At 33.6% G+C, this 15,643-nt stretch overlaps 1 protein-coding gene across 1 annotated transcript; it reads left to right on the top strand.

The window, feature by feature from the left end:
• Window positions 1-311: 311 nt before the first annotated feature.
• On the top strand, window positions 312-5,388 carry LOC120130746 (T-complex protein 1 subunit eta-like). The gene is made up of 14 exons (XM_039147907.1): window positions 312-394; window positions 480-740; window positions 999-1,124; window positions 1,211-1,414; window positions 1,841-2,010; window positions 2,090-2,225; window positions 2,653-2,769; window positions 2,886-3,005; window positions 3,092-3,190; window positions 3,278-3,367; window positions 3,935-4,022; window positions 4,129-4,217; window positions 4,335-4,409; window positions 4,989-5,388. Exons 1-14 carry the CDS (start codon window positions 380-382, stop codon window positions 5,079-5,081), a joined length of 1,683 nt encoding a protein of 560 aa, XP_039003838.1. The 5' UTR covers window positions 312-379; the 3' UTR covers window positions 5,082-5,388.
• Window positions 5,389-15,643: the final 10,255 nt, after the last annotated feature.

Raw genomic sequence — 15,643 nt, 5'->3', positions numbered from 1 at the left:
GAACACGAAGAGATTGGACCAAATGAGATGATGGGTAGAAAAGGAGTGGAGACTGCCAAGGAAAAAACTGGGTTTTGTTCTTTTTTTAGAAACAAAAAATGAAATTTGATTTACTGTAAAAGAAACTGTAATGTGCTGCTTCATATTGGCGCCGCCAAAGTGATAAGCTTTGAAGTTGGGTCATAAACTAGAAGAGAGAAATAAGCCCACTTTTAGTCTAGACCAAAAAATATCTTTCCTTTATGGCCCAATAGCCTTCACAAAGAGTTAAAAACTTGAACCCATAAAAGAACTTAGAGCTCGAACACTCTTCCCTGCTCTCTTTGTCTCACTCTGCATCTCTCTTCCTCCGAAAACAGAAAGCGGAACCCTAGCAGCAATGGCATCCATGCTGGTAACTTCACTAGTCTTCACTCATTTTACTCGGTGTGTTGATTTTTTTAACTGCTACTAAATATTTTCCTTTTTATTCATTTCAGCAACCTCAAATCATTCTTTTGAAAGAAGGGACAGACACTTCCCAGGGGAAGGCTCAGCTAGTCAGCAACATCAACGCTTGCACCGCCGTGGCTGATGTGGTTAGAATGACCCTGGGGCCCAGGGGCATGGATAAACTCATCCACGATGGCAAAGGAAATGTAACCATTTCCAACGATGGCGCCACCATCATGAAGCTTCTTGATATTGTCCATCCTGCCGCCAAGATCCTCGTTGATATTGCCAAATCTCAGGACTCCGAGGTCACTCTCATCGTTCTTTTTCTTTCACTCCTTGATGGCAAAATATTGACGCATTCCGAATCGTTTTCTCTAGTTTTAGTTGAATTGTAGTTTAAATAGTTGCTTGGGCCTTGGGTTTTCATTACAAAACTACTAGTTTAATTTGAAGTTGGTTTTGTTCAGCATCATGAATCTACTTGAAGGTATTGGCGTTATCGAGATCCACTGTTTTTCATGCAATTTAGTTGATTTACACAACTTTCTTCTTGTGTGGTGCAGGTTGGTGATGGTACTACAACTGTTGTACTGCTAGCCGGAGAATTTTTGAAAGAGGCCAAGCCTTTTGTTGAGGATGGAGTCCATCCTCAAAATCTTATCCGTAGTTATCGAACTGCTTGCAATTTGGTTAGTTTGTGTTTTTTAGCCTCCTTTCACGGTTTAGATGTTGAAGTATGAGTCTATATATGTTGAATGTTTTACTTAACGGGCAGGCTATTGAGAAGATCAAAGAACTTGCTGTCAGTATAGAGGGTAAAAGTCTAGAAGAGAAGAAAAGCTTCTTAGCTAAATGTGCTGCAACAACACTTTCTTCAAAACTCATTGGTGGAGAAAAGGAGTTCTTTGCATCAATGGTTGTGGATGCTGTTATTGCCATTGGCAATGAAGATAGATTAAATATGATTGGAATTAAGAAGGTAATCTTCTGTTTCATGCCTCGTTGTCAACCTTTTTTTGCCGTTTTTCTTGCCCCCCCCCCCAATATTTGTACTTGGATCTTTTGAAAGTACACCTTAAATTTTGTCAGGGAAATGATGTTTTGGACCCAGTGTGTCTTATATTGCACTATCTTACTTCCTAGCTGTGTGTAGCACTTGGCTGTTCTTTATGTTTAGATTCTCATCCATTAAGGGTTTAGATTCTCATCCATTAAGGGTTTAGATTCTCATCCATTAAGGGTTTAGCTTCATGTAAAGTGCAAGTGTTGCAATGTTCCTTTAGGAAATGAGGTGGGCATCAATTTGACTTTGATTTTTATAAGGTTTAAAATATGGGTCCAAGTTTTATGTTTCTTGTATTTAATATCACTGCCACGTCAAAATAGATTCTTCTTCTTTTGCAAGGTTCCTGGTGGTAATATGAGGGACTCTTTTTTGGTTAATGGTGTTGCCTTTAAAAAGACATTTTCATATGCTGGTTTCGAACAGCAGCCAAAGAAGTTTTTGAATCCCAAAATACTTCTGTTAAACATCGAGTTGGAACTGAAATCTGAGAAAGAGAATGCTGAGATAAGGTAGTTGTTTTTGCTATCTCTGTTTGAATTATTTTTCCATAAGTCATGTTGGCTCTACTTTTTGTTTTATATGCTACAGACTTTCAGATCCATCACAATATCAATCAATTGTTGATGCGGAATGGAATATCATTTACGACAAGTTGGATAAATGTGTGAAGAGTGGTGTAAAAGTTGTTCTCTCACGGTTGGCTATTGGTGATTTGGCAACACAGGTGTGAGATTTTTCCTTGATTGTAAATGCTGTATTTGTATTTCTTTAAACATGTCTCTTTAGCTATTCATAACTGGCACAATATTTATGAAGCATTTTCCTTTTGTGGTTATGTTGCGACTAAATTGACTTGATACATGTTTTTGGTTGTGAAAATAAGTTTTATCTGGTGACTTCTGAAGACCTATGGCATTCTTCTCTCTTGCTACTTTGTTACCTGCTTGTACGAGTTCTTTTGTTGGACCTTGTAAAAAGTTAATGTAGCCATATTTGGCACTTCGTTATTCTGACATAACTATTTCTTTCTAGCACCTATGCTCTCTATATTGATAGTTTTGCTTTTGCATGGGACTTTGAGGAGTGATGCTTGTCAGTAATTATTACTTTTTATTCTCTCAAGTTTTATTGACCTGAATGTTTGTTGGCAGTATTTTGCCGACAGAGATATTTTCTGTGCTGGTCGTGTAACTGAGGAAGATCTTCACCGGGTGGCTGCTGCAACTGGTGGAACCATACAGACATCTGTTAACAACATAATTGATGAGGTAATTATGACTTTTGGAAATGCGGCCAACTCCCCCTCCCCCAAAGTTTAATCTTTCCAACTTTTCAGTGCTTATTGAACTTCTTAAATTTAAATTTATTCTTTGTTGCTTTAAAGGTTCTGGGAACATGTGAGGTTTTTGAGGAAAAGCAGGTTGGAAATGAAAGGTTTAATATATTCAGTGGTTGCCCGTCAGGACGGACAGCTACCATAGTTCTACGTGGTGGAGCTGATCAGGTTTTCATATTTTTACTAGTGTTGCATATTAATGTGCATTGGTTTTTCATGCTGATTTTGGGGAATATATGCATTATTATTTTCAGTTCATTGAAGAAGCTGAGAGGAGCTTACACGATGCAATTATGATTGTTAGAAGAGCTTTGAAGAACTCTACTGTAGTTGCTGGAGGTGGTGCAATAGATGTATGTGTTTACAATAACTAGTGAATTGTTAAGCATATTCGAAGACAATGTTTGATCTCAATATGTGAAACTTGCCTTCGATGGCAGATGGAGATAAGTAGATACTTGAGGCAGCACGCACGCACAATAGCTGGAAAATCTCAACTTTTTATCAACTCTTATGCAAAAGCACTTGAGGTAGGTGTTTCTGCCCTTTGTTTTTTCTTCCTGGCTTAGCCCAAACCGCTACCCATCTTATAGATTCTTGCAAAGATGGGTCTTGACCCCTAGAACTTGTGAATTTCCCTTCCCCACTTTTCCCCTAGGCTTTGGCCTCCTCTGTACCAAAAAGAAAGGGGGGGGGGAGCTATTTTCAAGTTTTTTATACAAAACAAGTCATTGTATGACATGCCACAACATTAATTTTATGCTAAAGCCTCACGTGATTTTGCTGAACCTTTTGAATTTTTTCAAAGGGAGCCTGTTGTGTGAATAATTACCAGAAAAAAGGCTTATTTGATATATCCGTGGGAAGATTTTATATATACTGTTCATTTTCCTTGCTTGTGTATGCTTTAGTTTGGAGATATTTGGAGATCACTGTATAATGCTGCTGCCGTGGTATGACTTCATCATGAATGTATGAAAACAATTTTTATCACGAGAACAATATATTTGGGAAAGTAGGATGTAACTTGGCCTTCTATCAAGATGAAACTTTTGCATTTAAATATGTGACATCTTGGTGTTTCTTCTCATCTTCAGGTTATCCCACGGCAGCTTTGTGACAATGCTGGCTTTGACGCAACAGATGTGCTGAACAAATTAAGGCAGAAGCATGCACTTCCATCTGGTTTTATTCTTTTAAAAAAAACCTTTTTTAAAATTTCTTTTTATCATTTATTCCCTATTGTTATCAGTGAAAGATTCTCCTTTTAACAGTTTGAAGTTCTGGGCAGGTGAGGGTGCACCTTATGGAGTGGACATCAACACTGGTGGAATACTAGATTCATTTGCAAACTTTGTGTGGGAGCCATCAGTTGTAAAGGTGGCTTGACCAATTTCCAACTCAAAATTAGTTATATAATTGTGAACCTTTAATTTCTGTGATAATCTTAACTTCATAAGTTTTGTGCCTCTAGCATCTAAAATGTTTGATTGACAGATCAATGCCATCAATGCTGCAACTGAAGCTGCATGTCTTATTCTTAGCGTCGATGAGACTGTCAAGAATCCCAAGGTAATGCATTCATCCCTGTCTAGAAGTACATGCATGCTTTTTTATATTCTGTGGTTTGTCATTTCCTCTTTTTTCTGGGATCCTTCTATCTGTATATTGATTCAATCAGATTGACTTGCTTATACTCTTAGTAGACAATGATAAAAATTATGATAATCAAACATAGATGAAATTACATTTAAATTTTTGGTTATGAGCTCCAGAAAAGTTTAGTTGTTTTCTGCTCAAAAGTAGGCTAGAAAGTGCAAATGGGAGTTAATTAGATAAATATTTAATCATTTTCTCTTTTGATCATGTGGAAATGTCCTTAATGAGTCTTTAACCTTAATACAATTAAAAATATGGGAGCAAATGTTGGAAGAGGAAAAAGTAAGAAAATAGTTTAAGATGTTGAATTTTTCAATCACCAACTATAGGTAATCTCATTGAATTTGAAGTTACAGTTAACCCTTCATTAATAAAAAGGAACTGAAATTGGAAGCATGCATTATTGGGTTCCTTTAGTAGTTCTTGTTGTGTTTCATTCCATTTACAGTGTTGTAAAGTTCCTTTATTGCTTTGGTGTGTTTAATTTTGCAGTCGGAGAGTGCACAAGGAGAAGCTGCTGCAAGTGCCATGGGCGGCAGAGGGCGTGGAGGTGGTTTCCCTGGCCGTGGAATGAGGAGGCGATAGGGATTCTCTACAACCCCTCGTTTTTGTTATCAGAATTGGTGTCTAATTTAATCAGAAAATGAGAGGTTTTAGTTAATTTAGTTTTTTTTTTTATTTATTCCTTTGTATTCGGATGTGGGATTGAATGCTTAGCTGCTTTTTGAAGTGTGGCTGCTGCGTTCATTTGCTGTAGGAAACTATACTCCTCCCATTGTTCTGTTTTTCAAAGGGATTTTTGTCAGGACATGAAACCGAATTAAACCCCATTCCTGTGTGGATGTTGAAATTTTAGGGTTAAATCTTGAAGAAAAAACATAATTGAATTTCATATATCGGTAGTCTTCTGTTTTAATCTAGAGTTAATCGTATTACTAAACTATCTAAGAATTTTAAACTGGCCTCCAAATTTCAATGTTTTAATTGTATCACTCTATTAAAAAATTATGTTAACTTATGTGTGTCTAAGGGTGCACAAAAAATCCGAATATCTGATTTTGCGAAAAAAATATCCGAAACCGGATTTGGGAAAAACCGGTTTTTTTTAATCGGATCGGATTTTTTTAAACCGGTTATTTTAACCGGTTTGGAGAAAAAAACCTAGACCGGTTTTTTTACCGGATAAAAAACCGGTTTGAAAAAAATCGATTTTTATTCTAAAAAAAAAACCGGTCTGGGTTTAAAAAACTAGCCGTTAATATAGTCGTTGGGGGGGGGGTTTGTGACCGTTTTTGACCGTTTTTTTCTTTAAAAAATTACCATTTTACTACCCTAAACATGTATAAATAGGTTGGGGATGTATTTGGTTGATTACAACTTTCTCAAATCTTATTACACAACACTTAAACATCTCTCAAATCTTATTTTTGTAATTTTTTGTTCATCATGAGTAACACGGTTGAATCTTCCGTCGGGGGAAACCTTGAAGTCGTGAGAGTGATCGAACACACTCGAAACAAAGATATTTGGGATCACTACGATTTATGTGAGATGTCAAATGGCTCGAGGAGGGCGCGTTGTAAACTTTGTCTAAAGTTTCTTGCATCGGAAGGAAACACAACGTTGAAGAACCATTTGACAAAATCATGCAAGGCACTTCGCTCAAGATCGGATCCTAATCAATCGAATCTTACACCGTAAGGTGGTGTTTTTGTTTACGACAACGAAAAAATTACGAGAAGCGTTTACAAAGTTCGTGATTACAAAAGCATTGCCGTTCGACCACTTTGATGATGAAGATTTCACGACAACAATTCAACAACTAATGCAACCACGTTATACTCAAGTAAGTCGTACTACCCTTAGAAGAGATGCTATAAAAAATGTGGCGTACGGCGAGGGAAAAAATGATTTTAGGATTCCAAGAACACCGTTATGGTGTGTCGCTTACATGTGACGTTTGGAGTTCCCCTCATAATACCGAAAATTCTTTTTTAGCCGTTACGTCACATTGGTTAGATCAAGATAATTGGCAAATGATGAAAAGAACAATCGCGTTTGAATTATTCGGTGAGCCGCATACCAGTGCTAATTTATTTACACTTTTAAAAAGGGTAATTTGTCTTTATAAATTAGAAAATAAAGTTTTTTCTATATCATTTGATAATGCATCGAATAATACAAACGCGGTTCCAAGATTGAAAATATTACTTTCACCGATTTTAGACGGTGCGTTTTTTCATACCCGTTGCGTTGCACACATAATTAATTTATCCGTGCAAGCTGGTTTGGAGGTTATTGAGCCGATTAGATTAGAATTTAAAACAATGATAAAATCGGTTCTTTGTAACAACAACAAAAGACTAAATGATTATAAACGATTTTGTAAGTCCGTTAATAAAAAAGCTTTGGGTCCTAATTTGGATTGTCCAACTCGTTGGAACTCAACTTGGATGATGATGCATACTGCCTTAAGGCAAAGGGAAACATTGCAAACATTTCACGATCGACTTTTCGAGAGGGGTCATGTCCCAAACATTTATCCGGATTCGAGTTAGGAAACTATAGCCAAAATAACCGATTTGCTTGAGGTTTTTAAAAATGCAACAACTTTTTTATCCGGTGTTTATTACCCTACTAGCCCGTTGATTCTTAATCAAATATTTTTGTTGGCTACCCGACTAAATGACTTTGAATTTGAAACCGAAGTTTTTCAAGAAATTGGCTTTGCAATGAAGGAAAAACTTTTAAAATATTTTAAGGAGATTCCCTCCATTTTTACTTGTGCCGCCGCTTTAAACCCAACGTTAAATGTTGGTGGGGTTGAAACACTAATTGAACAAATTGCGTTTGCTTTTAATCTAACCGATGATGAACCCAACTTTGTCCAAAACCAAATAAATTATTTTAACAAATGTTTTCGAGACATGTTTGTAATTTATTTAACTAAATACGGATCAAGTAGTGTAATACACGATCAAATGAGAATGAATGCGGAATCATCTAGTAGACGTCCAAGTAACATAAATTTGAATCTTTTTAACACTCTTGTAAATTCCCAATCCAAACGATCACGTACTACCACCCCAAGTAGCGAGTTGGGAAATTACATGTCATGCGATTTTCTATCAAAAATGACATTTGAAGAGTTTGAAAGTTTAGATATTTTGGCTTGGTGGAAAGAAAATGAAGCACAATTTTCGATTCTAGCCGCCATGGCCCGTGATTTACTAACCGTCCAAGCTTCTACGGTAACTTCGGAATCCGCTTTTTCTGTTAGTGGTAGGGTTATATCGCAACGGAGATCAAGACTAAGTCCCGAGTCGGTGGAAGTATGCATTTGTTTGAAGGATTATTTGGATGGAGCGGCTCGTAAGCAACATATTTCCACCCTAGAAGATGCAATTGATGCCGATTTGGAAGCAAACTTACACATTGAAGAAGTCGAACTTGGAATATCCCCTCCAAACGAAGAAGGCGAAGATGATGAAGAAGAGATGGCAATGTAGTTTATTTTTAAACTTTATTTTAATTATCGTAAACTTTGTTTCAATTATTGAACTTGAAGTTTTTAAGTATTTGAATTTATCGAACTTGGAAGTTTTTAAGTATTTTAATTTATCGAACTTGGAAGTATTTAAGTATTTCAATTATCGTAAATTTTGTTGCAATTGATGACGATGTAATTTTAATAATATTAAAATCGGTTTTTTTATAACCGGATTTTTAAAAAAATCGGTTTTTTTAAAACCGAAACCGGTTACACCGGTTAGGATATCAGGCCCTCCAAACCGGTTATTTTATAAACCGATTTTTTTTCTATGAGAAAAAACCAGATCGGATAAAAACCGATCCGAATCGGATTAAAATCCGAATTCTGTGCAACCCTATGTGTGTCCACATTAAAAAAAATATTTCTGACTCCATCATTAGTCATCTGTCACATAATCCGGATAAAAGAGCATAGGATTTCGTCATACCAAAGACACCACAGAGCCGATCCAATCATCCATCGGCAGTCTAGCAAATTCATTAATCCGATTAGGTCTCACCAAAGCACGCCAACTTACCCGAGTAGTCGGACACTCTCTAAATATGTGGGAGGCAGATTCAACAGCAGCGCCGCACAAGCCACATCTCGCATTTAGGTGTCTCCGAACTCTCTCTTTATCCTTTCCAAACGAGCCAAACTGCTCGTCGAGCACACGCACTTCAAGTCGTGAAACATCTATTCTTATCATACTTCCAACCCGGCATGTCCAATACACCATGAACAAGGGTGGACGAACCGCAGCAAGGGAAAGGAGAATTGAGATATATTTATATTGATTGTTTGTAATTTATGTATTTATAATGATTCTTTGTAATTTCATATATGAATAAACTTGTCCGTAGCATATTTCAATTAAAAAGCAATGAAATATAAACTAAGTTATTATCATGATTTTATAATTATTTTAGGGCAATTATTATCATGGTTAAGGGCGCAGAAACGATTTTACACAAGTATTTTACACAAGGATAGTGATACAAAAGAAAGAGAACGAAATATTATAAAGAAAAAATCTATGAGAACTAAGCTGGAGAGGAGAGTGGTAGTAGAAAAGGTGATGCTAAAGATGATACAAAAGGTGATTCTAAAGGTCATTCTTGCTTGCAAGCTTCTCCTTTTATAGACTTCATTACAAAGCTACTTTCAATTTATTTTGAAGTACGCCTTGGTAGTCTTCCACGTGTTGGTGCTTTTATTTTTGTCTTCTTGTGGTGGCTTCTACGTCTTGTACTTTTCTATTTTATGGTGGCTTCCACATATTGTATTTTTATTTATTGTTGCAGTCTTCCTTCTATTTAGGTTATGACAATTTTTTTTGACTTTTTTCATGTTCACCCTTCTTGCATGTTCTCTATATTCATTATTTCATATCCATCTAGAGATGGTGACAGAGGTGTTAACATTGCTTTGTTCCATGTTGGTGTTCTTTTGATTTCTTCAACTATGAAAGGGGGATAGTCTTCAATTTCCATATTTGCTATCTTTTTAATAGCGGTATGGACTCTTCATCAGATATGTTTTCTTCTAAATGAAAGTCTTCAACCATTATTATTTTCCCATCAGTTCGAAGTCTATTTCCATTTTCATGAAGAATTAATTTCAGCTGTGACTTTCAAATCAACTATTGCTTGTATTTGATAATAGGCAGGATCATTGATGCATTTATCAATTGATTGTTTCAATCCTTGTGGCTATTCTTCTATTGCACTAAGAAGACAACAATGATTTAATACCATATTTACCCAAATTTGATATAGTTGACAAATTTTTCTCTGTCAAAGATACCAATAAGACTATCTATTGCAATATGAAAATATTCTTTTTTTTTTCTTGTTAAATCTCTTGGTTGAGATTTAATAAAAGCTAGAAAATCTTTTATAAGATGTAAAGAAGATTTGTGTAATAATAGTTGTCTAACAAATCCCTATTCAATATTGTTTATATCAATTGGCTCATGATCAAGCCTGAACTTTATAACAGGATAGGTTTCTTCTGAAATATTCATAGTTAAATAGGATTGATTATAATTTTGGGGAAAAATGTATTTTTAATTTGATTTTGCGGATTGCAAATTGTTCTATGAATATTTAAAAATATTTGTAGGTGAGACATGATAAGCTTTATTATGTAAACTTAATCTATATACTTTTACTAAAATATGATTTATTTTCTCTTTATGAAAAAAATATTGACATATACCAAGAAGATTGTTTATCTCCTCTATTGTCAAAAAACCTATTTTTAAGATAAATCAATCTCTGTATATGATAGATCTCAATAACAATTCTTCAGCTTCAGTTGTTTTTTCAACTAAAGTTTTTGAAAGTGTAGTAAGAGATTTTTCAAAAAATTTCTTTTGATTAGTGATATGGTTTTTAAAACACATGCCCAATGTTTTTCTGAGGCATTTGTTTCTAATATTAATTTATCACATTGTTTAGGTAGATAAACTTTTGGAACACCTGTTATTTCAGATTTTAATTTTCTAACTATTTTTCAAATCTTGTTTAGTCCAGGAAAAAGGTACACCATTTTTTAATTTATCGTATAACATACATATTTTTCAGATAATTTTGGAAATAATTTTCTTCCATAATTAACTATTCCTAAAAATTGTTGAAATTGTTTTTTATCTTCAATATTCTCAGAATATTTTTATTTTGATTATAATATGATCTTGTATTTTAAGACCATCTAAAGATAGTTTTAATCCTAAAAATTATATTTGTGTTTTTTCTAATTCTATTTTTAGTACTAAGTATAATTCCATGTTTTATGAATTATTGTGAAATAATATTTAAATGTTTTCTATGTAATTCCAGTGTTTCTGAAAATACTAAAATATTATCTATATAAACTACACAAAATTTTTTGTACTTACTAAAAATTGGATACATCCATCTTTGAAATACTTGTGGTGCATTACATAATCCAAAATGCATTACATTCCATTGATAATGTCCATTGAATGCACTAAGGGTGCGTTTGGTTCACGGAATGTAAGATTACCAGTGAGAATAAAAGATTACCAGTGAATAGGATTACTGGGAATGTTACATTACTGTGTTTGGTTGGTTTGGCAAGAATGTAAGATTACAGTGTTTGGTTGAAGGAATAAAAGATTACTGGAGTGTACTACACAAAATTTTTGTACTTACTAAAAATTGGATACATCCATCTTGAAATACTTGTGGTGGCATTACATAATCCAAATGCATACATTCCATTGATAATGTCCATTGAATGCACTAAGGGTGCGTTTGGTTCACGGAATGTAAGATTACCAGTGAGAATAAAAGATTACCAGTGAAAGGATTACTGGGAATGTTACATTACTGTGTTTGGTTGTTTGGCAAGAATGTAAGATTACAGTGTTTGGTTGAAGGATAAAAGATTACTGGAGGTATATTTTACCAATTGTCCTTGTTCTATATTTTTTAACAAGTGAAATTCTAAATATTAAATTAAAATTATTTATATAAATTCTATTTGTTGATAATATATTACTTGGGTATTTAAATATATCAGTATTTTTAATTTTAATTAATATTAAATTTTACATAATTTATGTAAAAATATATTAAAATTTTACATCAACATTTAACTAAATGTTTTATGTGAAAATTCTCATAAATATTCATATAATAAAAGATGTAAATTATTTTGTTATCTAAGATATAAGATTATTATATCTTCTATATAAAATAATTTATTTATTTATTTATCTTTTTTATATTCATACTTAATTCTAGATTTTAAGCGTAAATAGTAAAAACGAAGATGAGCATAAAATTTTGATACATAATTATTGGTAAATAAATTAAGTTTGAATGAATATGATTTTATTTGTATTGTTTATTTATTTTTATAAGTATTTATGTTTAATTTGTATTTATTTAATTTTTAGTGTTGTATTTGTGTTCGTTTTTTTTGGAGAACTAACAACTATGCCCCAATTATTAACCAATATACACCATATAAACAATGCACTCCATTATGAAGGGTCAAAACCTCAAAAACTAACTTTTCAAATCCATATAAACGCTCTTTGTTTGTTCAGAACAATATACCCGAGTAATGTGAAGCTTTCCTCGAACACTGCCGGAATGATAAGGGTGTGGTATTCCAGGGTTGACTTCAATTCCTAGTATAAAAAAGGAATAAAAGCATATAATAACATATGGAGAATTTGAAGTTTAAACAAATACAACTAGTTTGGTTACTGGAAAATGACAGGAAAACGATATTGAAACTTGGGTTTAATTTCAAAAGCTCGATCCAAACCCATTATCATAATTCAATTTTCTCAAATCGTTCCTCTACAGTTTACCATAACCGAACAATGGAGAAAGGAAATCTAAAACATAAAAATAGTAAGAACTAAATCGTTTTGTTTAAGAGCTAACCCAAGAAACAATACAAATAAGAATTGTTTGTTAGATTGTTCCATAAGTACAACAAATTAAGATGAACTGACCTGGATATACAACTTACAAAATATAGGATAAAATATCATAGAAGAATCAGTTACTAAACAGTACAAACTAACCCTTGCAATGTCTTCCAAAAATAAGTGTTAATGAATAACCTAAACATTACAAGTGTAGCACCATATCCAAAGTTGCGACACACATGGTAGGAGAATCATCCGATGATAAAACCACATCCAAGAGTAAAGCAAGTAGCAAATTTATGTGGCATGATCACCATGACTGGAAGAAACATGGTAAAAGCGATGTAAACGAAGATCCCACTCGCCAGAAATAAACCAAAATAGACAAGTTCTTTTCCTGAAAGAACACTACTCGTGGAAAATTGGAAGTTCCCTGGAATATCTCTCACCCCCTTTGAAACACTGGAGCACAAAGAACCAAACCAAATATGAAATAACATGATAAAAACATAATCTTAGGACTTGTAGTTATCCATTTTTGTTGAACTTTTAATGGGAGAAAAATAACTTTGCATGAGTTTTGTTCAAAGATCCACATAAACTCTTCCACCATTATAGGGTTTAGGGTATTTCAATACGTATCAGTAGTATAATTGGGGAAGGAACCAAGTATACTAGCTAATCAAAAGTACAAGAAGAGCCAATTTTAGTAAACCCCGATTTAGCTAAGAATGTCGAACCAAGATCTAAAAATACCAAATTATTTATTCTTAACCGATGTGATCTTAAGCCCTCCTCTACCCTTCTTCAATCCTTCTATACTAAATCAAATAATTTTTTTAGCAGAGCATCTTTGATACATGTGTGTATTATATAATACAAATTCATTTACACACATCTAACATGCAAAGAGGTGACTATTACAAAATCAAAAGTCTAACAGACCCATATTTTGAATGACATTCACATTCTAAATCCTAAAATTGACAGTGAATCAACCAAAAACCATAATTCTTCAATCAAATTTAGTAAAATTCAACCATATCAATGCACATTGAAAATCTTAAAGCCCTAATTCCCATAAAATCAAATACCCAACACCAATCAACCAAATCGAATCAACCGGCAATCCCACAAACAAAATGTTCAATCAAATCCCATACTCAACCATAAAAACAAGCTAAAAATCGAAGCTTCATTCAAATTACGCAGATCAAGAAGAGTGGAACGATGGCTTACACATTGAAAGTACCAGCGACGACATCATTGGCAGACCTCATAGTAGACTCGAGATCGAACCCAAACGCAGTGCCCTCGGTACCATGATGTTCCATGTTGCAGCTGAAACAGTTTCCAAACCTTCCCTTGGTACCACATAAACTTCTCATCGTGGCCGTGGTGGTGTAGGTAAGTTACCAAGTCGAGCCACATGAAGAATATCTGCAATTTATACCAAATTCGAGAGATATAATACAGAAAAACAAAGACTTTGAAGAAATATGTGCTTCAAGGGACTGAAACATACCCAATAAGGAATCCCTTAGAGCTTAAACAACTGAGTGGAGACCTTGAATTGAATGGAGAAGAACCAGGTAAAGTTCTAACCTTTAGGCCATTGTTATTGGTGTTTGAAGGAATTGAAGGTCTGGGTTTTGAATAGAATCTGATTATAGGGAGGGGTCTTAAGCCGCATTCTGACAAAACCCAACTGGCCATTGCTTGCTGCTAGTCCCAATTGGCCATTGCTTGCTGCGAGTCCTCAAAGATTGTGAGGGCTAATGCCAAAAAGTTTCAGCCTTTAAAAAGGGCATCAGATAAGAACAGAGAGATATACATGGAAAGAAATAAAGCAAATAACGAATAATATGGTCTTTGAAATCAGAAGTGGACTTGAACTCTGTGACCTTTTGTCGCCAATTCGAAGAAGATGATTGTTTTCCTTCACAACACCAAGCTAATTGGGAGAAGAATATAAGAAAGGGTATTTTAGCCCTTAAGCACGGGAATAAAAGAATACCTAAGTTAGCTGTGGGAATAATATTCCCAGTAAAACAGACTGAAAAAATATTGCTGGTATTGAGATATTACCCTCACTTGGGAATGTAGCCCCATCCAAACGTGGGCATCTTAACCCAGGAGAAAAATATTCCCTCAGGAATGTAAAAATCCATGATCCAAACGCCCCCTAAAGGTTGTCAATGGTTTTGACTCATCAGTTAGCATTATTTGTCAAAATCATGACTTACAATCAAATTTACTAAATTATCTAGCTTGTTTAGCTTGATTACTTAACGTATTTTTTCTTGGAATAAAATAGCCATAAAATATAATATTTTGATTTAATCTTTTATAATTAATGGCCATTCTAGCTTTTCCTCTTTTAACCTCATCATGATTTCTTACCATAAATGCTGGATTAGACTGTGGACTATTAGTTTTTTCTATTAATCTTTTTTCTAATAATAATTTTATTTGAATATCAAATTCATCTATATCTTGTTAGTATAGATAATTGGTTTTACTCGTATAATTTTATTGGGATTTTTCAATTTTATACTACAATATCTAGGACTATTTTCCATAATTTTAGTGATTCTTCACTAAAATTGTTTTCTAATATTTTAAACATCCAATGATTTGTTTCTAGATGCTTAATATTTTATTTTCTTAGTGGATTAAAATTTTTCTCACATATAAATTTATGATTTTTTACTAATGGTATTTTTACAGAAGTTTTTTCTGCATATAAAATTACCATATTTTTATCAATAGAAATGGTAAGTATTGATATATAAAATTATTTCCTAATAATATGTCTCCATGCATTTCTGGAAAGCATAATATTTTAGGAGTTACAAATCTTACATTGTTTATGTAGATTGGAATATTCCTAGCTTTATATTGAATAATGGTTTCATTATCATATATTCCTACCGTTCTAATTGGATTTTTCATTGGTTTCCATTTTCTTCAGGAATTGCATTTTTTTCGACAACTACTGTTCTAGCTCTTGTGTCTAATAAGACATGTAAAGAATATATATTATGCTCTCTAAACTGAAATGTTATTTCAATATATGTATAATATATTCTAGATTGAAATCTTGAAAAAATAATTTTTTTCAAGTTTCATTTGTTGTATTATAGCTGATGTATTTATTTCTTCCATTCTATTGTTTCTAGAACTTCTACTTGGTTCGGT

This window comes from Hibiscus syriacus, unplaced genomic scaffold, assembly GCF_006381635.1.
Source record: "Hibiscus syriacus cultivar Baekdansim isolate YM2019G1 unplaced genomic scaffold, ASM638163v2 tig00110548_pilon, whole genome shotgun sequence".
Classification (NCBI taxonomy): domain Eukaryota; kingdom Viridiplantae; phylum Streptophyta; class Magnoliopsida; order Malvales; family Malvaceae; genus Hibiscus; species Hibiscus syriacus.
Note: the sequence above shows the minus strand (reverse complement) of the source record. Positions and strands in the feature narration are given on the sequence as shown.

Bases quoted from the DNA above. Each gene is read 5' to 3' on its own strand.
- LOC120130746 (XM_039147907.1), top strand. The intron at 2,011-2,089 runs GTAGTTGTTTTT...TATATGCTACAG, and splicing joins AAAGAGAATGCTGAGATAAG to ACTTTCAGATCCATCACAAT. The intron at 3,368-3,934 runs GTAGGTGTTTCT...TCTCATCTTCAG, and splicing joins CTTATGCAAAAGCACTTGAG to GTTATCCCACGGCAGCTTTG.